Here is a 24,596-nt window from a genome sequence, read left to right as displayed (position 1 = left end):
CAGCTGCTTGTTTCTGTGTGGAGTTTCCTCCCACAGCACAAATACATGCAGGTTAGGCTGATTGGAAACTCTAAATTGCCCCCGAATTGAACACAAATACCTGATTAAAATTCAAATAAAAATAAATAAAGTGTTGCCTCTCTCAGTAAAGATATATCTGTATGACTTTATACTGTGAATAGAAAGTAGAAGCTCTGTTATCAGATATTATGTTTCTAGGTTATGTTTCAAACAAGATTAAAGCTCCATTGACAGGATGAACATCACAGGAGGAGGTGGGGAATGAAATATTCTCTGTGCTCCTCCTTTAATTAAAATCATAGTTCCTGGCAGCATTTTAACCACTGGGAAGGATCTGGTCCGTAATAGACATGGACGTTCAGCAGGACAAAAAGTCAGAAGCCATGAATATCAATACACGTTCATGTTTCAGACATAAACACGTAATGATATCAGTCAGTGTGACCTTCTGCCCTCGTTATGGGTGTAGTTGCATAGCTCTGCGGCGAGATAAACACGCTTCCAGTAAAGGTTGAAGACAGCAGGTTGAGGTTTTTTACTGGATGCAACTGTGAAAACTTTATTGGACAACAAATTAAATGATGGTGATTACAAATCAGAACGAGATACCATAAACAACATTCAGGTCCAAAATTAGTACAATAAAGAAACTGGATTCACAAAAGTATAAGTTAGCTGTTAAATGAGTTCTCTCATTCATACTGGGAAGTATTATCTGTAAAGATGAAGTCCTCATAGGAGGCAGCGACATGTATATATACACACAGCATGGGTGCAAAGCAAACAAGAACTGCTAATAGCTTATTCAGAATACTTTCAGTGGTGTAAATTTGACAAATATCAGCTAAAAATGGAGCTCAAAGAAAATACCGATACGGACCTGTAGCTGACATTAAAACAGCCCATTTCATGAGCTTTTATGGTGTCTTGTTCTACTCTCATTGATCAGGAGAGCAAGGCCTATTGATTCCCAAATAGGCCTATATGTTGGATTAAAAAGACAGGTTTTCAACTCCAACAAGGTTTCACTCAAATTTCAAGTCACTGAGAAAAACCTGCCGGTGGTGATGAACCTGTTGTCAAGCGTAAAGATACGACACTGAATTATTCAGCGTATCTGAATTCACAGTGTTTGGGTTTGTAAAAGAACAAAACATCACATCTCTTCACAGTCTTCTTCACAAATAAGTCATTTGAATCTCAATTCTGGTTTTTATCATCTTCTTTTATCACTTTGCTTCTGTGTTTTATCACTGTGGGAATAAACTGTAGTGCTTGTAACAGTTGCTAAAGACTTATAGCAACCAACAGATAACACAGACTGAGACGATGTGATAAAATATGTACCTGGAACGGGATGAACATGGAAAAAAAATTACTGATTATATATTAAAGCAGATATGATCAAAGTATGCAGACAAGTGAAATAAAAGAGTGATTTAAATTATTGGTATCTACAACTTTACACTGATCTCAAACGAAGAAAATCGCAAATTAATACTATTTCTATAATACTCTGTAGGCCTCTTAGCTTGATACTGAAAGTAAAAGACACAAGGAGCAGGACTGGGGGCTTACTGCTGCAGAAAAGAAAGAAAAGCTGAGGGGGTGCAGGGGTCCTGATGCTACACACTACATGTGAAAAAAACCCAAACAACAACAAAAACACACAATAGAAGTAAAACCAATCGATATACAGACAATGACTGCAGAGTAGAGACATAGAGACAAAACAGCAGTTGCACCGGGGAGTGGAGGCTGGGAAGTTGGAAAGGGCCACCCACTGTGGTGCACATCCTGGCCTACAAGTACCTGCAAAGTGCACAAAGACACTAAAATTACCAATTGGGAACTACACTTGAATTAAAAGTATTGCAAACTTGCATATTCATACCAGAGAGCGGAGGCGTAGATTCCAATACAGCAGGAGGGTGAGAGCCACAAAGCCGTGGCTCAATCACTATTGACAGCAGACCAGAGACACAAAAAAAAACCCCAAAATGAAGCTGCGTTATGAGAGGGCTCGAAGCGGGGCAATATTATTCTGCATCTGCAGCCAGTAGACACTGCAAAGCAAGGGAGCAGAGGCAGATATAACGCCAATGGCACATGCTATGAATGTGCAGCACAGGAAAACTGTAAAAATGTACACCTTACAATGGCTGGGGAACTGCGGACACACTGGCCAGCACAGAAACCAGGGACCAGGAAGAGGTAGGAAACATCCATTCGAGTAATTAGGGCACCAATGAATCATTGAATCCAACCTGGTGACAATTTAAGGGACCGGAAGAAAAACATCTAATCTGCCACAATCACTATGCTTGTTGAGAAGAAAATTCAACAGGTTACTGTTAGGATAGATAACTAATTAGCTGCTCAGCTGCAGCACATTAAACAACATGTAAACATACCTGATAATGTCACTTCGGCCCCGTTAGATGCTGGTCTGGTCGTTGCTCTTTAAAATCCCTGTTAGGGACACACTGTCTGTCCATCACTTGTAGCTACAGCTGTGTGTTTAGTTTACTTTGTCTCCATTCTGTACAATGTAGCACCGGCAGCCTGCAAGCTAATGTCAATCAAACACAGACACCAACACGACCCCTGAGCCGGCTGATATTTCCCCCAAAGACAAGTTTTCTTCATTCTAATGATAAAAAACTATGAACAATACATGTTGACATTATTTTTGACTGCAAAGAGGGATAATTAAATGTGATCTGAATGAGACTTATGATAAGATATATCAGGCTTTGGCTACATGGACAATACTAGTTAGGAGGATCAATTCGTTGTTGGTTTTGGTCTTTTCATAGAAGAAGAAAAATATTGAATATCATCTAACTTATCCTTTAAACAACAACAGTTATTTTGCAGTCCTTCAGTACTTTGCCTAACAGCCTAATCTGCAGCTGCATCTCGTTAAGTAAAAGTGCACTTAACGACCTTTCTCATGAACTACAACCTGTAACGCTTCACTGCACAGACTCTGCTGCTGCTTCTCTACTAATTCACAACTTTCTGTAACTTTAGGTTTTTCTAACAAGAGCATGTTTTGTTTTTTTCTGTATCATTGTATAATCCAGCTAGATGAGATACGCAGTAGGTGTATTTTCATCTTGTCCCCGGTTAGTAAAATCGTGGTCCTGCATTTCTGAATTCTTATCTGGAGCACCTACTATAAGAAACTGAAGCCCAGTACTGAGATTGGATGCTTTTTGGTGTCCCAGTTCAGTTTTCATTCAGTAATAAACAAAAAAAAAAACAAATCCCTTGTTGTGTTTCTCAGTGAATGACTCTGAATTACTACATTTGCATCAGCGTTGGCTCGTAGAAGGATTTTCCTCAACAGGAAATTGTAAAGACCCCCCAGAGTCTCTCTCTCTGGTTTAGTGACCGAATACTGTTGTTGAGCTTTGAGAAAATGAAGTACACAATAAGAGGCTTATCTGATAAATTTCCTTCTACTTTTAAGTCCCATGATCCAATACTGCAATAAGCTTAAAACCTTCCCATCGGCACCACTAGATTAATTTTACACACAAATACAGATCTAAACTTTTTACTCCCTGTTCAGTTCTTCTTGTGGTGTTTACATATTTATATACTGTGTGTTTGTATCTGTTGATTGTGTTTGCGTAAATGTGTACATTTATATTTTTCCCTTGTATTCCGTTATATAGAGTTTTATAGTGTGAATGTATTATACATATTTTTCCGTTTATTTTTTTTTTCAGTGCAATTGCAAGATAATGAAGGGTTTGCTGGTGGATTATAACTCCTGTTTGGGGGTTGGGGAGATAAGAAGAGAATAATTCAAATATGCCGTATAATAATATTGTGTGTTAAATGAATGCCTGGTTTTATTTAATAATATATCACACACACACATACACACACACCCATGGGAAAAAGAAAATAACAGAACTGGCGCCAGTGTGGGGCAATTCATTTTCACTATCTGCACATTAGTGTGGAAGAAAACAAAAGATAAAACAGAGTAAATGTTTTTTTTTATTGCAGCAAGTGTTTCTCCTAGTTTACTATAAGAGTGGATGGTTTTTTTTAGAGAGGTCTTGTTTTAAAGGGTGCATATTAAAGGACAAAAGGCTGATGATTTTCTATATTTTCCTTATTGTGAACAAATCTCATGTGCAGAGACAAACCAACAATGAACTCATCCTACTTACAAATACTGTGCATGTGTATCCGAAGCCTAATATATCATATATATATATATATATATATATATATATATATATATTCCTCTTAAAACATCTTATCTTAAAACACATCACTGCTCCGCTGGGTGACATGTCCCTTCATTATGAAGAGTTTGGTCATGTTAATTTGTTTAGAAACGGCTCCAAAGACTAATAACAGCGATCACGTTTTCAGTCTCTGGAGAGTACTTCTGTGTAAATTTCAGTACAATCTCAAGGTTGTGAAATGTAGCACAAAAAGTTAGTGAAACTCTGTAAACTGAGCCATGTTTACTGGCGTCTGCCTTATGGTGTATTCAGACAGAAAGTGAAGTGAGTTTTAGCTATATTTAGCTGCTGGACCATCTGTGTTTATTCAACCTAAACAGCCAAAACAGTAGCAATAGATGCACCAACCGTGTCTACTGGAGTGTATCTGTGTGTTTGTGTTTGGTTCAACTTCTGACTGAACTCAGAACTCACCAGAGACTCTGGTTCTTTCTCTTATTTCCCTCCGGTCTTTTCTTTTTTCCTACAAGAAATTTGTGTCTAAACTTATCTTTGCATTGACTTTGTATGTAATTGCGCCGCATCTAAAATCCGCTTGTCTGAACACACAGTTACACAGAACTACTCTCCAGAGACTGAAAAGTATAGAAAATCATCAGTCAACAAACATAAAGTGTCTCAGTCAGGTGTTCGGTCACGATGAGCCTCCAGAACAGCTTCAGTGCTCCTCGTCATAGATTCTCTAAACTCCACTGAAGAGATGAAACGCTATTCTCCCAAAAGATATTCACTCATTTGGTGTTTCGATGGTGTTGGTGGAGCATGATATCCACATCATTTTTATAGAGATGCAACCATTCAGTGAGCTCTAATGCTCTATATGGAAACATCTGAATTCACTGTGTTTCTCACTCATATATTCAGATTTTTTTTACTTTAATTTGTCACCCATTTGCATATTTGCCAGAAGAAAGAAAACAAAGAAACACCAAATTTCAATTTAGATATTGTTAATTTCTCATGATCTTGTGATTGGATTAGTTTTATTTGTGGACATGTGATCAGTTGTTGTGTAATATGAAAAACTGAACATATTATATTATATAAAAATATAATATATACCAGAACTCTCCATTGTTCACTTGATCCAAAGAGCCAAAAGGTCTACCATCATGATACTGCTTCAAGAGAAATTATTCAGCATACTGTATGTAACCCTACCTCTCCCTGTCTGTTAATATTCTCCTATTGAGGCCTGCACAGACTGAGATGGTGGTTGGACCCCACGAGACCCTGCAGATGGGACAGCTTGTGCCATACTGTGGGCCATCACATCCAGACGGTAAAATGTCACAAAAATGTCAAGGGAAACCCAGTTGGCTTCATAGCAGATACTCCTCAGTGATACACCATTGAATAACACCAAAGAAAAGGCCAAACTCCCTTACACTCGACTCAAGTGCTGTCACAGCATATTGGCACTGTTGCCATTAGTCAGAGTCTGGTTCAATATTTTATTCGCCTGTTTTTCAAGTCTTACGTCTATAACAAGCAGAGGTGTGTATTTACTGGACAGCAGTCTACATTTATTGGGAAAAAAACCAAGCCGTTGGCCCCAAATATTTAGTTATTAACAGTGACAGAGGGCTGATTTTGCAGCTTTAAAAAGGGTGTTAAATAATCTATGACCTTTATAGGACCAGAAGGAATTACAACCAATTTGGCAGAAGTTATCTGCTCCTCCAAGTCTCTGGCACAGAACCGACCTCCACCCCTCCGCTTCCCCTGAGTAAAGGCAGCCTGTAACTGACACAAACTACAAAGCTGCTGTTTCAAAAATACACTCTCTAATGACAGCAAAATAGAGGTAATAAAGCAGATTATCTCTTTCAAAATACTGGAATAATATGAATGATGCTGCTACAGTTGTCCCTTGTTTAGTTAACAAAGCTAAAGATGTGTCTAAAATCAAACCATATTTATAATGTAGTGCATTTACCCTCCACCATTTTATGTCTAAACTCTGAATAGTGAAATCTATGCTCTTGTTGTGCTCTGAAAAAAAAAAAAAACGATGGACCCAAAAATTTAGTGTCCACAACATTTACAGCACATCATTTTAATGAAAATTAAAGTCGGAGCTCGTCCACAAACCATGAAACAAACTACAGTAATAAGATTTCACTACTTTTTCTCGTTCTTTACTCAAAATGTCAACCTCTCAATTACATGTTCAAGCCAGAATCCGATCTGAAACATGAGAGTGGACAATGTGAACCTGTGAAACAACCGTAGCAGTCAAAGCTACGGAAAAGACGACCATATTTACGGGCATGCGTGATGGACAGACATCGACAAGGTAGAAAAAAACGCTGCAGAGCCGGTTAAACTTGAGTTGCAGGGAGCATTTCTACATACGTTGACGTCCAGTTTTGGAACTTTTACCATGTTTAAATATCCAACATCATAACCGTATATAAATAACAGAAAACCACAAAAAACATAATATGTTCCTTTTAACTAAAATATTGGAAAATATTTACATTTCTGATCTGATGGCGCTAGATGAAAAGGGAAGGGATCGTCATAGTTATTACTGAGAGAAACATGAAGTCCAAATGTACCAAATTTCATAGCAATCAAACCAACAGTCACTCTGACTCTGATGAAGAGACAGTAGTGTCAAAATGTTTGTCTGTTTGCAAAATCGAAGGCTGTGAATTAATCAGTGTGCTCGACTCCCTTTTCTTCTCTGGAAGTCCGCTGTCCTCGAACTGAGAAGCACCTGATTCAGCTGCATTTTGCTGGAAGATGCACAGAAATTCCTGTTTTAACTAGTTGTAGAAACATTTCACCTCAAATGTCAATGTCAGGTGTCAGGCATCACCAAAATCTCTGCGATACATCGTCTAGGAACCATGAATGTGCTAATCCATCGAGGAAATGTTGAGATATTTCACTTGATAAGTAAAAACTTTGACCTGCTGTTGGCGCTATGAGAAAAGTCAGAGGATTGACAAAGTCATTAGGATTTATCCTCTGAACACCATGGATATCTACGCAAATTTCATTACATTTACATTACATTTTGATAGTGACATCAACAGATATTTCACTCTGGAGCAAAATGGTGGAGCGAACTACACTACCATCCCTGTAGCAACACCGCCTGCTAACATGGCTAAAAATGCACCAAGTTGTGCATTTTTAGCCAATTACAAGTAGTAATTCACAATTCAGCTTAAAAAGCTGACTTTTTAAAACCACACAAATCTCAGCACCTGGTAGAGTAATTCACTGTTATTATTGCCACTGTTGTTATTCATAACTGCAGTCAAATTATGATTATTTTCTGCTAAGGGGCAATAAACCTCATGCTTATTTTCTGCTGTAGCATTGCAGATTTCAGTATGTAGCCCAGAGCATGTATTTTCTGAGTTTCTGTATTACAAATTGAAAGCTTGGACTTATTTAAGTATGCAGAATATCTCCTTCTATATGGATTTGACTGTTAACTCCCAATAACATGGACATTAATCAATAACAATAATCCTCAGTAAATGCTCTCAGCTGGGTGAACAACAAACACATATCTACACATACAAACACAAAGGATATGATGTGCTACAACACAAAGTTGTGGGTTTGCAGCGTAAGGAACTCGTCCCAGCGGTATTTGTTGATTAGCATGAGAGCCAGCTGGATTCTCCCTCATTATCTAACAAGCTAATTACAAGCTAATTATTTCAAGGGAACGAGGCTAGCCTATCAACTTTGCAAAGTTGTGAAATTGATAGAGACAATGCAGCAGCGAGGGCAATCGTTATAATTGATGTCGTACCTGTTTGTATAGTTGAGAAAGAAATCGAGTTGTACTTCAGGAAAACTGGTACATCTTTAATTAGAAAACAATCTATACTGGCAAGAAAACAAGTGCCTCCGAAATTAACAGATATTAGATGAAAAACAAGTTTCTTAATGGAGCTTTAAAGGTGCGATATACGACATTCAGCCTCACTGGATGTCAGCAAACAACTATTTGCTTTGTAAAGATATTTTGTAGAGTAATGGAGGCTTGAGCAGAGAATGAAGTCACTCCCTCTTTGTGTGTGTTGTTATCTGAGCTTCTCTGTTCTTTGTTTTGGAAGCCGGTCCGGCCGCGCGTGCATGTTAGTGCATGTGAGTCCCTCTGAGTCCTCCTGAGTCCTCCAGAAATCTTGATCCATATTTGATCAGCACTGCCTAGTTTCAAAGTTTGATCTGAGTTTCATGAGCTGTCGGTTCAGGGGCCGCTTTCTTGCTTCTTCTTTTCAAACTTTCTAACTGAATCAATGACATGCACATTTGTTTTGGTCTGAGATGCTGGTGTTACAGTGTGACATATGCAGTATAATGCATCTTTGACTACTGTGGAATAAATGGCAGACACAGTTTTTCACTTAATAACTTTATTTTAAAGAGAAGACACTGATGTTTAAATATAACACACAGAAAAAAGACTATGTGTAGTATTTATTGAAAAAAAAATCCCAATGTTTAACACAAATAAGTAAATCAAAAAATCTAAATATCTTCCAATTCCATCATCTTTGATAGTAAAACAACATCACAGTCTCTTCAACAAGAGAACAAAGCATGAAAAAGTGTGTTGGATTTTTGGGTGTTGTAGTCCTTTACGGCTTGTTTTTAAAGTGGAAAAATGAATTTGTAGTCCTTTATGGTTTGTAGCTCTGCAGTTGTTGATAGAAACCGGGATTTGGGCGAATCGAAGGCCTTGCCAGCTTCACCTGGCTGTACGCATCATCGAACGAAAGCCCCTCCCTCAACATCAGGTAGCCAATCACGATGGAGGAAGCACGTGACACGCCGGCGTTACAGTGGACCAGCACCACACCCTGCTAAAGAAAGAGAGACAGAAAAATAAAGACATAAAGGTAAATAAAAAAGAGAATAATGCTGCGTTCAAAGTTATAAATCAGAAATTCTGGTTTTATTTATTTCAAGTAGTTACATTAGGAAGAACAAAGAAGAAATTATGTTCTCCATAAACTCCAGATGTAATATAATATTTGGTTGCCATGGTTATCCAGTAAGAAATGGATGTAAGCCACATTAAAAATTCACACTTCTTACATTTAGAATTTGATACATGCACAACAAAGGTCTGCAGAGCCTTCAATCATAAGAGAAACTGGGAGATAAAAGATAATAAAAGATAGAATATAAAAGATATTAAAGTAAATTTACTAGTCTGGTTAAAACTTATAAATTACCAGCGGTAGAAAAAGTACTCAGATCCTTTACTTAAGTAAAAGTATCTATACAGCAATGTAAAAATACTCCATTACAAGTAAAAGTCCTGCATGAAAAATCCTACTTAAGTAAAAGTACACGACTATTATGAGTTTGATGTAGTTAAAGTATTGTAGTAAAAGTACATAAGTATTATGAGCTTGATGTAGTTTAAGTATTGCAGTAAAAGTAGTGGTTTGGTCCCTCTGACTGATATATTATTATATATGACATCATTAGATTATTAATAGTGAAGCATCAGTGTTAGAGCAGCATGTTACTGTTGTAGCTGCTGGAGGTGGAGCTAGTTTACACTACTTTATATACAGTTAGCTAGTTTAGTCCAGTGGTTCCCAACCTAGGGGTCGGGGCCCCTCCAAAGGGTCAGCAGATAAATCTGAGGGGTGGTGAGATGATTAATGGGAGAGGAAAGAAGAAAAAACAAAGTTCTGATACACAAATCTGTTTTCAGTTTTTGGACTTTTTCTCTAATCTTTGACTTTTGGTGAAATATTGGATCATTTGAACATTTATTGAAATGAAACCACGTGAGAAGTTTCACTATTTGGTGGAGCTTTTAATCTGAAAAGTAACTAAAGCTGTTAAATGAATGTAGTAGAGTAGAAAGTACAATATTTCCCTCTGAAATGTAGTGGAGATAAAGTATCAAGTCGCATCAAATGAAAATACTCAAGTAAAGTACAAGTACCTCAAAATTGTACTTAAGTGTAGTACATTCCTAAATAAATGAATGTAGCATTTCCAGTTTATTGTCCCATGTTAACATCATGATGCGTCAGATGGCAGAACTTCTAACTTACAGCAGCATTAGACGGAGCATGTAGAGCAAGTTGAGACGGAATAAATCTGTCTGTGGTTGTGGGAGTTGCACGAGTGTGTCAGAATTTGCGATATGATTAATATTAATGTTGATGTAATTATTTTACTGCCTAGAGTGCCTGGCTGGAAATAAATTTTTAAAATTCCAGTCACATTTTTAGACAATGCGTGCAGGCCCACGGCTCAGTTCTGAAGCTCAGCGTATTGACACATTTGTCTCTTTTATTCAACATGGAGCCTCCCATCGCTGAACAAAGTCTCTTCTCTGTCTCGAACGGAGCGAAAACAGAAACTATAAGCACATTTTTTGATTTTAGATGTCAATCAAACATCCGTAGAGGGACAGGAGATTTAAATTAGCTTTTGCTACACACACACGTACGGGGCTTCGGGTTGCTGTTATTGACATGTCATCACTGTTATCTGTGCTTTCCCTTCATAATATAACCCAATCAGACAGTTCTCCTGGGTGAACACAATCAAATGTAGAACATACAGAGGAGCCACACTAATAGAGAGAATGATATCAGTCTTTTATAACTTTCTATCAATCAAAAATGTTACTCCTTCATATTATTTGTGCTGGTGTCTGCACAGTCGCCACAGTTACACATATCAGATCTTGTTTTCCTTCCTTTAGGAAAAAAAAACAAAACCAACAAAAAAAAAAAAAAACCCAACAGAAAACTTCTACAGACTGAAAATTGCCTGAGCTAGATAATCCATCACAGCGAACATGGAGACTTAATTTGGTTTTGTCAGAGTTTCTTGTTGTGCTGTTATTTCATTGCGCTCGAGCTGAGTGTTTTCATATCAGTGCTCACATCGCATTATGTTCTGCTTACGGTCAATCTCCTGACACACACGCACTGGAAGAAATGCAAGTCTCTGCCAGGAAATAATCCCTTAAAAATGATTACATACGGCATGTGGCATAACTGAAGAAAACTAAGTGTAAGCAGATGCAATTTGGACTTTCTAAATGACACCAGCATGGTCTTTTAATAGGTATTCTGACCACCCACCTCGCCTTTGTGCAGAGTTACAGATAACCGACTGCTGTAGATGTGTGTAAATGCATCACAGTGAGGTAGCAGAATAGCTGTGTGTGTGCGCACTCATTTAAATTAGCCTGCAGATATAAAAGAAGGCATTTTTAGGCTACATGAGCCCCCCTGAAGGAAAGCAGATTCAGACTGTGTTTAGACCACCGGCAACAAAGCAACAGACTATTATATACATATAAAGTCATTTTCAGTGGAAGCCAGCGACATGAAGCTGCAAACTGATGCTCGACATATGTTGTTGCGTGACGGGCATGACGCGCTATAAGTCAAAGTCGAGCTGGCCTCAACTTCTTTCAGTGCTCCAATGACGCAGTGAAGCGTCAACCAAACATATGTTTTTATTTCACCATTTCCACTCCCCCTCTCTCTTCTGTTCCATCTAGAAAATGGAAGAAAAACTGATTATTGCTGTTAGTCAGCTCCCTGTGATTTTTAAACCTTTTCATTTATCGTGACACTAACAGAAAAAAAAAATACAGCTTGGCTGATGATGGCAGCTATAGCGGGAGTACAAGGTATGTAACGCACATTTTTAAATGCACAAAGGCTGGTTGTGGTAGTGTGTTATTTAATAATACTAAATCATGTTTACTAGATATTAAAGATAATTGTAAATTAATATGGTACACAAGCCCATGACGACATAACAGAGGTTGAGCAACACTTCACCAGCAACCCGGTGACAATGTAGCTGACCATGCTTGGCCATTTTGTAACTTTATCGCTCATAATGTGAACACCCCAGGTTTAAATAGATTTGATGCATTTTTTACGTGCTGAAACCATGAAACTCTGGTGTTTGTGTGTCTGCACCTGTCAGAGGTGGAAGGTAACTACTGTTACTGACTTTACTTCAAGGGGACATATCATGCTTTTTGTGATTTTCTGTTATTTTTATATTGTTATAATGTTGGATGTCCGTGTTAAACATGGTCAAAGTTCTAAAACTTGAGGTGAATGTATGTAAAACTCTCCATGCAAGTCATAAGCCAGGGCTTCAACCTGCTCTGAACGCTTCGTTATGACAGTGACCTCTACTTCTCCTTTGAACTGACATCTGATCGTTTGCACATGCCCACAAAGTTTGTCCGTTCTTTGTTGCTAACGTTGTTCCACGAGTCGTTCACATTGTTCAGTCGCACATTTCAGACATATAAGGATATATTTGAGAAGTTTATATTTTGAGCAAAGAATGAGAAATAGAAGCGAAATCCAACAACTTTTGTTTGTTTACGTAGCCTCCGGAGCTTCCCTGAGCTAACCAATCAGAATCGAGTGGGCTCATCGGGAGGCGGGCCTTAAAGAGACAGGAACTAATACTGCCTGTTAGAGACAGAGGCTGAACTGAGGAGCTGCATAAAGGGCCAGTATAAGATATATACGTTTTTTGAACTATGAATCATATAAAGATATTCCAGTAGAGCCCCAGAATAAAAATATAGATCTGGAAATGTGCATTATATGTCACCTTTAAAGTATTATTTCGATACTTCATACTTCTACTTCATCACATTTCAGAAGAAAATATTGTCCTTTTTACTCCACTACATTTATCTTATAGCTGTATTTACTAGTTACATGACAGATTTGGAACCTATAATGAGCATATATTATATGATTAATTGTTATACAGTTAATTTAACTACCCAACTGTATATTAAGTAATTAAAATGAACGGCACCTCAACAAACTGCAACATTAAAATACTTATAAAAAATCTGAATTGGAGTGCATTAATCAAGATAATGTATTATACATTCATCAATAAAATGAATTAAATGATATAATTTTTAAAAATTTTAGATACATTTTGCTGATAATCGTAATAATACTTCTGTTCTTACGTAAAATTTGAAATTGAATTAATCAAGTATTTTACATGACATTACTCCAGTATGTATGTGTGCGTGTGTACCTGTTCTCGGGCCTGATCTATGAAGGAGCTGCATTCCCCGAGATATGAAGTGATGTCTGTCTCTGGGAGGTCCAGGATCTGGAGCGTCTTATAAACCAACTGATCTGGGAACAGGTTAGTGACTCCGTAGGCCACATTTAGCACATGAGACACCTGACAGAGAGAAGAAGAAGAAGAGAGGAGGAGAAGTGTAGAGACATAAAACTCCTGACGCAACCTGGATGTGACAGAGAGAGAAGGGGCAGAAGGACAGAGTGATAAAGGAGGGATGACAGAGAGAGGCAAGAAAGATGAAGAGGAAAGAGAGAGGGAGACAGAAAAGAAGACAGATGGCTCCAATTCATTTTGCAGTATCTGTCTACTCACACTTAAATTTAGCTTACCTCAGAGGGCTACATTCTCTGCTTCTCTACATCTCAGCATCGTACAGATGTGTCCTGCCTCTGAGTCACATCACATCTAACACTGACTCCTTTGCCCCAAGTTAACACTAATATATAGTATTTTTTTATTGCTAACAAATCTCATGAAAAGTATTCTGTGTATCTAAATCTTGATATATCTTATTCCTCTGTGCAGTAGAGCTCCATTATTGTCCAAAAACTATTAAAAATACATCTGTGAGGTCACACTGGTTAACATTTCCCTTCATTACCACGAACACGCACACACCGTAGTTTATTTTGTGTCCACTAAATGTGTATTAAACCGCAGCTGAAATAAACACACAATTTACTCCTGAGTAATGTTTGCTGAAAACCACAGTGCCCAGCTCATTTAGAAAACAATTTCACCTTGTTTTTTAAGAGTAAATTATACATTTGTGACCCGTATTCAAAGATTTACATCTTCACTTGAAACCAGCGAGCCTGGGGCAGACTGCCACGACAGATTAGGGAAGTCTTTTTTATGGGATTTGTTGACAATTAAAAGTGTAGAATAATAGCAGCCTTTTTGTTGAATAAAAACACACTAATTGTGTTTAAATCTAGCATCCTGGTTGTGATTAGGTTTTTGGAATATCTCAGTTATAGGTTTGTTTATCTTTTATTTTATTTTAGTAGTTTATTTGACAGGAACATCATCAGTTTCCATCTGTCTTCTCTGCTCGAAGGAGGAGGACCGCACACAGACTCGCTCGTTTCATCGACTTTTTCTTCATCCTGAGCCCGACGCTTCAGCTTACGCCCCGCAGGTTCGGCCCCTGAAACGTCGGGCTTTGGTTCAGCATAATGCCGCTTGAATAAAGAAGAAGCTGATGAAACGAGCCAGCCAGTGTGCGGTCGTCCTCCTTCGAGCGGTTAAGAGTTCCAAGGCCACCGGCAACGGCATAACTTTGATGGGGTTGAGGTACTTCTGCATTTGATCTGTCGTCCACAGCCAGAAGCTACAAAGACAACTTAAAAACAGAATAAAATAACACTGGTTACGAAATGAATATATAAAAAATAATATATAGTTGGATATTTATTATGTTGTTCTGGGATAAGATGTTTATGTGTGCAAATATCTCTCAAAACATGTTGTAGCTGGAGTACTCTGATAGAAACCAGGATGCTGTTGGATATAAACACCTGATCTGTGTTTCTGATTATTCTCTGCAGTGTTTGCAGGTGTGTCCTCAGATTGAATTATGTAGTCAGTCAATCAAAAATTATGATGGTTAATGGTGTAATTTGGGTGTACATGCTGAAATAAAAGTGAAGGTCTGACTTTAGTAAATGCAGATGATGGATTGGATGATGATTTGAGAAGCTAGATCCTGCAGAGTCTAGAAACCAAACTGGTTAATCTGACAATATGTGACAATCAGAAACCAGGATTATATTAGAATTATGAAAACAGGAAGCTGAATAACCAGGTTTCTTTATGTCCTATGTTAACATCATATCCCCAATATGATCAAAATCACAATAAGGCTAAAAACTGTGATGCTGTGATGTGTGATTTGATTTCCCCTCAAACTACACCTTTAACTGCACCTTTTCATTACAACACCAGTAAATGTTTACAAGAAGTTCTACAGGTAAGAACAGATAATTCTATAAATTGTCAAGTCTCCTGAGCTTTAATAGCAATCTGGGAAAAACCCAGGTTAGTTTAGTTATTTAGACAGTCAAGGTTTCATCCCAGAAACAGGAAGTGAAGGTATTTCTAATCTCTCCCGATTCATCATGCTGAGACTGCACAGGCAGCAATATGCTGGTGCCCGGGAGCAGCCACTGCAGAGAGGAGTAGTCACATTTCACTGATGTGGAGAAGCAGCGCTGAGACTTACTGTAATCATTTACTCCCTCTACTGAGCTAAATTGTCACTGCATGAATCATGAAGCTCCTCCGGCCATTGGCTGTTTGTTGCCGACCCGCAGGAGAAGCACACTTACATGGCCGCCTCTAATCTCATGTCACTACACATGCTATCACAACAAGGCAAGGGCATGCCCGTTCTATTGATCCCTCTGTACTGACCTTATATCTCTGCAGGGTGTCAATGTCGTGGGCTGCATCCTGAGAGGCTGAGAAAGCAGAAAAAAAAAAAAAAAACTCGATGAGAAGACAGACAGGAGGGCATGCCTCTGCTTACCAACACTTATTTATTTTTAAAAAATGCTTCCCGCAGGATGACAATGATTGGCCGGTTATAAAACCATCAAATGCTGCGTCTTCCTCTTCTTCACATGAATATTTATCGACATGTTTATTTTTACATGAGAGAGACTGAATTTAGCGCTTAATTCAGCTCTACTGTCAGTGCTCTGATGATGATGATGTAAGACTTTTTATTCCAGCTGAAGCTGATTGATCGATCAGTTGATCAGCAACTATTGCTTGATAGTTTAAGTCATTTATCAAACAAAAATGCCAAACATTTGCTGGTTTCAGCTTCTAAAATGTGTGGTTTTGTTATTTTTCTGTGTTTTTTAACGTTACAAGTTGAAGGTCTTTGGGTTTTAGACTGTTGACAGAACAAAACAAGCAATCTGAAGATGTGACCTTGGGCTCTGACAAGCTATTTTCTCTTTGTTTCTGATATCTTACAGGCTAATTGATTGATCACTTCATCAAAAAAAAAAAAAAAAAAAAAAAAAAGGGAACAGTCGGTGTCTTATAAAGTGCAATCTGACTCCACATAGATAAAGAGTTGTTCAAAAAAACAGTAAAGTGTGAAGTTCAGCAGCTGAAAGCAAAGGCTGCAGGATATCAGGATCTAAATCACTTAGTAGGAAAACATTCAAACAGAAAAGCCTTTCTGAACAGCTGCAGCACTGAGGGAAGATATCAGTCAGCAGAAACCAACACTAAAATGGCTTAAAGCTAGCGAGGAAAAAAAAACAGGAATCAAATGATTTGTATAGTAGCACTTGACTAGGCTTAAGAAACTGCTGAAATAAACATTTGATATTATGTACAGCTGCAGAGAAGGAAGTTTATGAGAGAGAAGGCATTTTCATGACAACAGCCTTCATAAGAGCAAGAGTCGGAGTGACTAATGGTGGAGAGGAAGCAGGGCAGAGACTAATGGAAGAAATAAAAAGAGAAAGAACATACAGCAGGCGAACCTGAATAACGGTTTCAGCGTAGAAGAGCAGATAATCATCGAGACGGGCCAAAACAGAAAGAACAAATGTCACGTTCAATTTCTCAAATACCTCTTCACAAAGACGGCGGTGGTTGTGTTAAATAGCAGGAGCTGGATAATTATGTGAAATAGATTGGCAGGAAATAGAATATGATGGCGGGGCCATTCCTCCAGGTTTCCAGTAGTGGATACTGTGCAGCATGCCCTCTTCAAAGTAGGAAGTAGCCACATTTACACTCTTTGCATTAGTTAAGCCACTGTCACATAATACCAAAATTCATGGTGTTGTGAAGTGGATCTAAATCCAACAGATAGAGCGTCTTCGGATTGGATATAAGCCGGCTCCGGCCCCCGTACGCCTCATCTAGTGTAGAAGGAGAAGATTTAAATTGACACATCTGTGAAAGATGCAGGATTTTAGGAGCTTTTTTAAAAAATAATACAAGTGTGATATGAGACCAAAGTCCATCTGCTGAACAACAAGCATCTCAAAGTTGCATTTACGTACTTAAAAATGCATTTGGGTCATTTTTGAACTTAATGTGTCCAGCATCTAAATCCTGTTTATTAACAGATGTTATCAAAAACCTTCTTAAATTCTATATTTAGTGATAAAACTACACTTAATATTTTCTCAACAGATGATCAAAAATTGGAACGGCTGTTTAGTTTTTGCTGTTTTTAATGTGTTAAATTGGTCTTAATAGCTCAGCAAAGAAGGCAAGATTTACTATTTATTTAGTCTTTGCATTGATTTTACTTACTACACGCTTTACTGGTAATACAGTAATAATTGTTGAGACAGAACTATCTCATCACAAAGTTCATTAGTAGCTTTGGTCATATTACAATCTTCCTCAGTAGATAAGAGGTTGCCCAGTCGAAGGTGTCTCCAAAGTCAAAAATGAATTTTAAATCTCAATTTTTAAGCTAGAAGTCCTTAAAGTGTCCCTTAAAATGGAAATTATAACATCTACAACTCCAGGGCAAACTCAATCTGCTGAAGAAGATTACAAAATATGATTGAAAGCTCCAGAATGTGTCGCAAATAATAATTATTTTCACTATAGATTAATCCAACCAACTGTACAAAACTTAGAAATGTTCGACTCACAGTGATATAAAACAGAGAAAAGCTGAAAATGATCACATTGGAGAAGCTTGGACCATCAAATGTTTGGCATTTGTGCTTTATAAATAACTTCTTGATGAACGATTAAAAGATTATCAAAACTGTTGGTGAGTAATTTTCTGTGGATTGACTGATCAATTAATCATCTGATTGTTTTATTCCAGAACAGCTACACATGGAGCTTGTGCTGAGACTGTTCTGTCAATAATAAAGATCATTGGATGGCAGTATATTATAAATATTAGAGATGCTGCCACCATAGCATAGTACTAAAGTATGCAGGGAGGAAGTCACGTCTAGTCTCTCAAGGCTTATATCCACGATATGACAACTGTGACAAGAGCTTCCCAGACAAAAAGGCTGCTTGCCAAGTTGAATGAAACCCTGAAATGGGTTCGGACAAAAGAAAAAATAAAGTATTTCCAACTGTATTGAAGAAGCCTGTCAAAAGTTTTACAAGGTGGTTTACTGCAAACCTTTCAAAGAGCTGATCCCGATAGATGTCAAAACAGGTTGATGTCACCCGAAGTGAAGGCGAGTGCAGAGAAAGATTAGCTCATATTTTGGAGAAACGAACAGCAGTTTCATGCATTTCGCAGTAAAGCTACTGTATAAGAAAGAGTCACCTCTAATGAGCCTAACAGATGTAATATTTTATTGATCCCCGCTGAGAAATTCTCTTTTTGATTCTCTCCTGCAGTGAGGTCAAAGCGCAGCGATAGCTACAACACCCCAGAGCTGGGAGGGGAGGGGGGGGGGGGGGGTTCAATGTCAGGCTCAAGGACACTTCAGCAGGACGGATCCGTGCTGACGTGCGGAGGTGTCAACCCGGCGTCCTCCGGCTGAAGGGCAGATCGTTGCGTTCCCTGAGACGAATTCAAGATTAATGAGATTGATTTGTTCATTATTAGGAACTTATTTATTTATTATTAGGAACAAAATCATGACCGACCTACCGCCTTTGAGGACTAGAATACTAAAGTATCACTCACACAACAACAGCAGTACTACTGGTGGAAACTAAAAACCCAGCAGCTCCGGTGAGGTTTTCCCACTGCGACTGGATCTACACAAACATGCCATAACATCTCTGTATGTAAAACAGACTGAACAGGTCAGGTGACAACAAAGATGTTTTATTATTACAGAGCTGGTAGAAGTGCAGTAGGCAGGAGTGGAAAACAACTCATTAAAAGTATATAACTATTTCTGATTATCTGTTATCATCAACATGTGATGACACCTGACTTCTTTAATTTGTTGAGGAAGGTTGTTAAATAGAGCTGCATCCATTTAATTAATCAATTAGTCAAGTGACTGAAAAATAATCAGCAACTATTTTGATGATCTATTAATTCTCTGATACCAGCTTCTTAAATGTGAATATTTTCTGGTTTCTTTAGTCTTTTATGACAGTAAACTGAATATCTGTGGGGTTGTGGACAAACATTAAATTGATTAAAATCAAATGACTAATCGCTTAATTGAGAAAATTATTGACAGATTAATCGATAATGAAAATAATTGTTAATTGAAGCCTTGCTGTTAAGTATGATAAAAAGCTCTGGAAATGCTAGCAAGCTTGAGTTTAGAATATTTTATCACAGTACTTTCTATGTTATATATATATATATATATATATAACAGTATAATTTATATATACTTAGATTTAATTAAGATTTTAAAACCAGACCTTTGTCCTTACATTTCAAAATCAGTAGAAGTATTTTATCTATTTTTAATTTTTAAACAGGAAACGTATTTTTTCATTAAAATGGTCACAGTGTTGCATGAGACCTTTCATAGTAACAAAACTTTTACTCAGAAAAGCTTCAAAAATGTACTTTTGTACTTGTATTTTCACTTAAGTATAATTCAAGTCATGAGTACAACATTCAAGTACTCTTCCTACTCCTGGTAGTAGTACAAATAGTGGTGGTGGTAGTAGCTGAACAGTTAGCAGTTGTCATAACAACCCTTGTTGTACTTGTGTAGGTGTTGTAGTAGTATAGTAGTACCACTTGAAGAACTGGTGATAATACTGTTAGTAGTACTAATAATAGCAGTTGTAAGAGTTGTAGTAGTGATGGTAGTAATGGTAGCGCTGTAAGTACTAATCGTGGTAGTAGTTTCAGTTGAAGTAGCAGCAGTAGTAGTAATAGCAGTAGTCTGAGATTTATTTGAAGTAGTAAAGGAGAAGTAGCAGTATTGTAGTAGTGCTCAAAAGGTACTAGAAGTAGCAGCAGTAGTAATAGCAGAAGTGGTGGTATCAGTGATGGTAGTAAACATAGTAATAATAGCAGCAGTAGTAGTGGTGAAGTAGTAGATGTAGCTGCAGTAGCAGTAATACTTGCTGTAAGTGCAGTAAGTGGCAGTAGTTGAAGTAATAGTGATAATAATGGTAAAAGCGTACTGGTTAAATGCATTCAGTCATGCTGAGAGAACCTGGAGCCTACCATTGGTAAATACATGTTAAAAACACTAACACTAGTAGTAATAAATAGTATTTATTACCTAGTAGTAAAAAGGGTCTAACGACACCAACTTGAAGGTCCAGACTTTTATCTTCTACAAATCCACATCCACTTCCCTCCTCCAGCTCTTCAACCTGCTCTTCTCCGTCTCCTCCATCACTCCTCCTCTCCAGCAGCCTCCTGCCCGTCACCGTGGTAACATACGTGCACTGTTTCTTCAGGCTTTTTTTGGAGAAGCCTTGGATCTCCTGAGCCAGTGAATGCATCACACCGGGGTCAACAGGTCTGGAGCTGCAACAAAGCAAAAGTTTTCAGAGGGAGTATGAGGTTGAACAGACTTCTTCCAAAATGATGATTGTCTAGATGTTTATATCCAGTGATATAAAGGTACTTTACAGTTCATTTGCTTGACCAAAATAAACAACTTTTTCAGTTCAATAGCAATCTTTGAGTGTAACTGCATGCTTAGACTGCAATATAAACAGTGGATATATGCTACACGGTTTTATAGCTGCCTTAAAGTGAGCAAGAGTGTATAAACTGAACTTTTTGGCGCATTTACTCTCCCCAGCCACCCTAAATACACATTATGAAGTCTTGAATTAACACTGAGGTATGTATAATCAGTAGATAATGGCTGATTGTGAACAGATCACGGAGCTTTAACATTTTTGTTTTGCTGTTTCGTGCACCCACCTGGTCTAAATGTACGGAACTCACGCAACCTGTCCCAAGAAAATCAGATTATCGTTGCTGTAAGCCTTTATATAACATTATTGGAGCTAGTGTTGTTAATGCCGGATAAATGTGTGTGAGAAACACACACAGCTTCTGTAGCAGCAATAAAGGCAGAACTGACAGCTGAGTCGGAAGCTGCGTCAACAATGTGATGCGTTCGGGTACTCATAGTAAAATAGTAAATGGTATTTATTCACTAGGGAATTTGAAATGGACAGCGGTAGAAGAGGTATTTAGATCATTTACTTAAGTAAATGTATCATTACAGCAATGTAAAAATAAACTGTTACAAGTAAAAGTGCAAGAAAAACCCTACTTAAGTAAAAGTGCATAAGTATTATGAGCTTGATTTGGTTAAAGTATTGCAGTAAAAGTAGTGGTTTGGTCCCTCTGACTGATATGTTATTATATATGACATCATTAGATTATTAATAGTGAAGCATCAGTGTTAGAGCAGCATGTTACTGTTGTAGCTGCTGGAGGTGGAGCTAGTTTCAACTACTTTATATACAGTTAGCTAGTTTAGTCCAGTGGTTCCCAACCTAGGGGTCGGGCCCGTCTAAAGTGCCACCAGATAAATCTGAGGGGTCGTGAGATGATTAATGGGAGAAGAAAGAAGAAAAAACAAAGTTCTGATACACAAATCTGTTTTCAGTTTTTAGACTTTTTCTCTAATCTTTGATTTTTGGTGAAATATTGGATCATTTGAACATTTATTCAAATGAAAGCATGTGAGAAGTTTAGAGGGAAAAATCACTGTTTGATGGAGCTGTTAACAACTCATAGACATGTGAAATGTGACCCCGACTACACACTGCTTTTTGTAAGATGTAGAGAACAGCCAAAAAGGTTGGAAACCACTGGTTTCATCTTTAAGAATGTCACGGATCCAATTTATTCGCCAAGTACAAGGAATTAATATGGCAAACATGAACATCAAACTATAAACATAAACACAATCATAACAGTGTAAGAAAGAGAGGGACAGCAATTTAAGATTCTGTGTAGTGGTGGTGGACTATGTGCTTGCATGTTGACATGATAAAAAACTGTGTGAGTGCAAAAAAGCAGAATATAAATAGAAGTACAAATACCAATGTAGATATAAATATTAAATCTGAGTGTAAACAAACTATGTGTGTGTGTTAACAGAATATATATATGCAGTTAACAATTTAAAAACTAAAGTCTATATACATTTACAATATACGCAATATGAATTATAGGGGGTTTGGAGATGAAGAAGATTTGATATGTTTACAGTCTAGAGAGTCCTTGTGTTGTATTTTAAAAGCTTGTTATATTATCCATTGTGTCAAATCTTCATATGAAACGTAAGTAAAGCTGTCAAATAAATGTAGCGGAGTAGAAAGTACAACACTTCCCTCTGAAATGTAGTGGAGTGGAAGTATAAAGTTGCATAAAATGGAAATTTTCAATTATAAGTACTTCAAAAGTGTATTTAAGTACAGTACTTGTCGTTATTACACCGGGCTCTGAGATGTACTATTAACGAGGATCACCTGAACGCCTCAGGAGTCAGCCTCGTTGTGGAAAATAGGACAACTCCTCATCCCTGAAAAAAATCCCAGGCAGGGAGACAGTGGGGTGGAGTACAGGAAGCTGCCGCTGTCCCCGAGTCTCTGAACATGGGCGAAATCTATTAATTACATAAATCACTGCTTCTGTTTTCTCTCTCTTCCTTTACGGACCAGAGGCTTGCGGAGATTTGTGCTATTTTTCAGGACTGATTTGGAGATTTTAACCGAACAAACCGCTCCAAGATGTCTCGGGGAGTGATCCAGCCCAGCCAGCAGAAACTGGCAGAAAAACTCACCATCCTCAACGACAGAGGCATCGGGATGTTGACCCGTGTTTACAATATCAAAAAGGTTCGCACACACACAGTTATATATTTATACATATACGCACCAACCACAAAGGGCTGTTAACAGTGTGATTATATGGATATCTGCACCTCAAACGAGTGTCAATATTAGCCACAGTATGAATGCTTGATTAGCTTGCACTGTCTGTTATTTTAACGTTAGCGGTAGGCAGACTGATTTAACCAACCCCTAATGTTTTGTATTTTAGCCACTGTTAATCTTTTTAAACAGGTTAATATACGTGAATAGACATTTAAATGTGTCATTAAGCATCCCTTGGAAGCAGGCTGTGGCTGTGTAGGCACTGGTTAGCTAACAAGCTGTCGCGTTAGCTTGCGGTAAAGTTGCCCGTTGATTTTACGACGTAAACGGATTTTATGATGGATTTAAGACGAATTTAGACACTTATAACGAGCAGTGTGATATATATCTACTGAACAGAAACCACTGTTAGAGATGAAACTGTTAAATTGAGCCCCTCCGAGGCGATATCGGCAAAACCTTCAGGCCTGCAGTAGCTAACATCGGCTGGTATAATGGCGGCGGTTGGCTTAAAGCTAACCAACCGCTAGAAGCTAGCTAGCAGTCGGGCGTCGTCTCTGCTCCACCAAATCCAAAACACGAAGCTCACCAAAACACCAAACCACAGGCACGGCAGCAGCCAGATGCTTACTGCTCTTAGCTCGTATCAATCGCTTTCATGTCAGGTTTTTTTCAAACATAGCTGGCTGCTGGCTACATTTAGCCTCCTCACACAAATGTAAGAAAACGAAGCGAAAGTAACAAGTGACGGCTGCTTATAGCCCTTTAATTTGTCTTTTTTTCCCCCAATTAGGTTAATCATTTACAGGTAAGTTATAGTTAGCATTGGCTACTGGTCATAAATATTAATAAATACACATTATAACAAGTCACCAGAGAGCAATATGATGAATAAAACTGTCAATTTTATCCGACCATAAGTCAAAAAAAGAAGAAATTCAGTGTATTATAAAAAGATAAAACATAAAGAGGCAAGTAGCTCTTTTTATTTGTGTAACCTAGCTGGAACTAGCAGGTGCTGCTTACTTTACTGGAGAAATGACAAATAATTAATTTATCAAATTTGGATTTCCTGATAGATTTGTCAGCTATTTAATGAATTGATTAATTAAAGGAGGGGCTGAAAATTGTTCAAGTCTGTCTTAAAACAACAGTCATGTGCCCAAATGAACATTAAGATATGTTTTTTTTCTTGTCATAATAATTCTTCCTGTTCATACTGACTATTAGAGGGTCCCTTCATAATGCACTTTGCATTTTAAGTGCATTTCGAAGGAGGATTGTTGATTTTGACCCCCATCAAAATCCACAGTCCTCCTTCTGTGCAAAAATGTATTTAATAGTTTATCTGAAGTTAATATGAAGCTTCAGCGTCCAAATGAGTCAAATCAA

General features: G+C 37.8%; 2 protein-coding genes across 6 annotated transcripts in view; one reads left to right on the top strand and one right to left on the bottom strand.

Annotated features, from left to right (window-relative positions):
* Window positions 1-8,705: 8,705 nt before the first annotated feature.
* Window positions 8,706-23,930, bottom strand: LOC137197328 (dual specificity protein phosphatase 19-like). Of its 4 annotated transcripts, none has more exons than XM_067610673.1 (5): window positions 21,232-21,416; window positions 20,576-20,826; window positions 15,819-15,865; window positions 13,350-13,502; window positions 8,706-9,130 (listed from the first exon to the last, which is right to left on the bottom strand). In XM_067610673.1, the coding sequence occupies exons 2-5, from the start codon at window positions 20,799-20,801 to the stop codon at window positions 8,951-8,953; spliced, it is 606 nt and encodes a 201-aa protein (XP_067466774.1). In that variant the 5' UTR covers window positions 20,802-20,826; window positions 21,232-21,416; the 3' UTR covers window positions 8,706-8,950. The 4 variants fall into 4 exon arrangements, with proteins under 4 accessions (XP_067466774.1, XP_067466773.1, XP_067466772.1 ...); XM_067610672.1 differs by lacking the exon at window positions 21,232-21,416 and adding an exon at window positions 23,794-23,930 and having other exon boundaries at window positions 8,713-9,133; XM_067610671.1 differs by lacking the exon at window positions 21,232-21,416 and adding an exon at window positions 22,797-22,929 and having other exon boundaries at window positions 8,713-9,133.
* The window catches only part of nckap1 (NCK-associated protein 1), a 32,846-nt gene continuing 31,288 nt past the window's right edge, over window positions 23,039-24,596 (top strand). For both annotated transcript variants that reach the window (XM_067610666.1, XM_067610665.1), the window contains exon 1: window positions 23,039-23,165. In XM_067610666.1, coding sequence (XP_067466767.1) covers window positions 23,058-23,165 — 108 coding nt within the window. In that variant the 5' untranslated portion in view covers window positions 23,039-23,057. The remainder of the gene's footprint in view (window positions 23,166-24,596) is intronic.

The sequence above is a fragment of the Thunnus thynnus genome, chromosome 14 (assembly GCF_963924715.1).
Source record: "Thunnus thynnus chromosome 14, fThuThy2.1, whole genome shotgun sequence".
NCBI lineage: Eukaryota > Metazoa > Chordata > Actinopteri > Scombriformes > Scombridae > Thunnus > Thunnus thynnus.
This window is presented reverse-complemented; position numbering and strand designations above follow the sequence as displayed.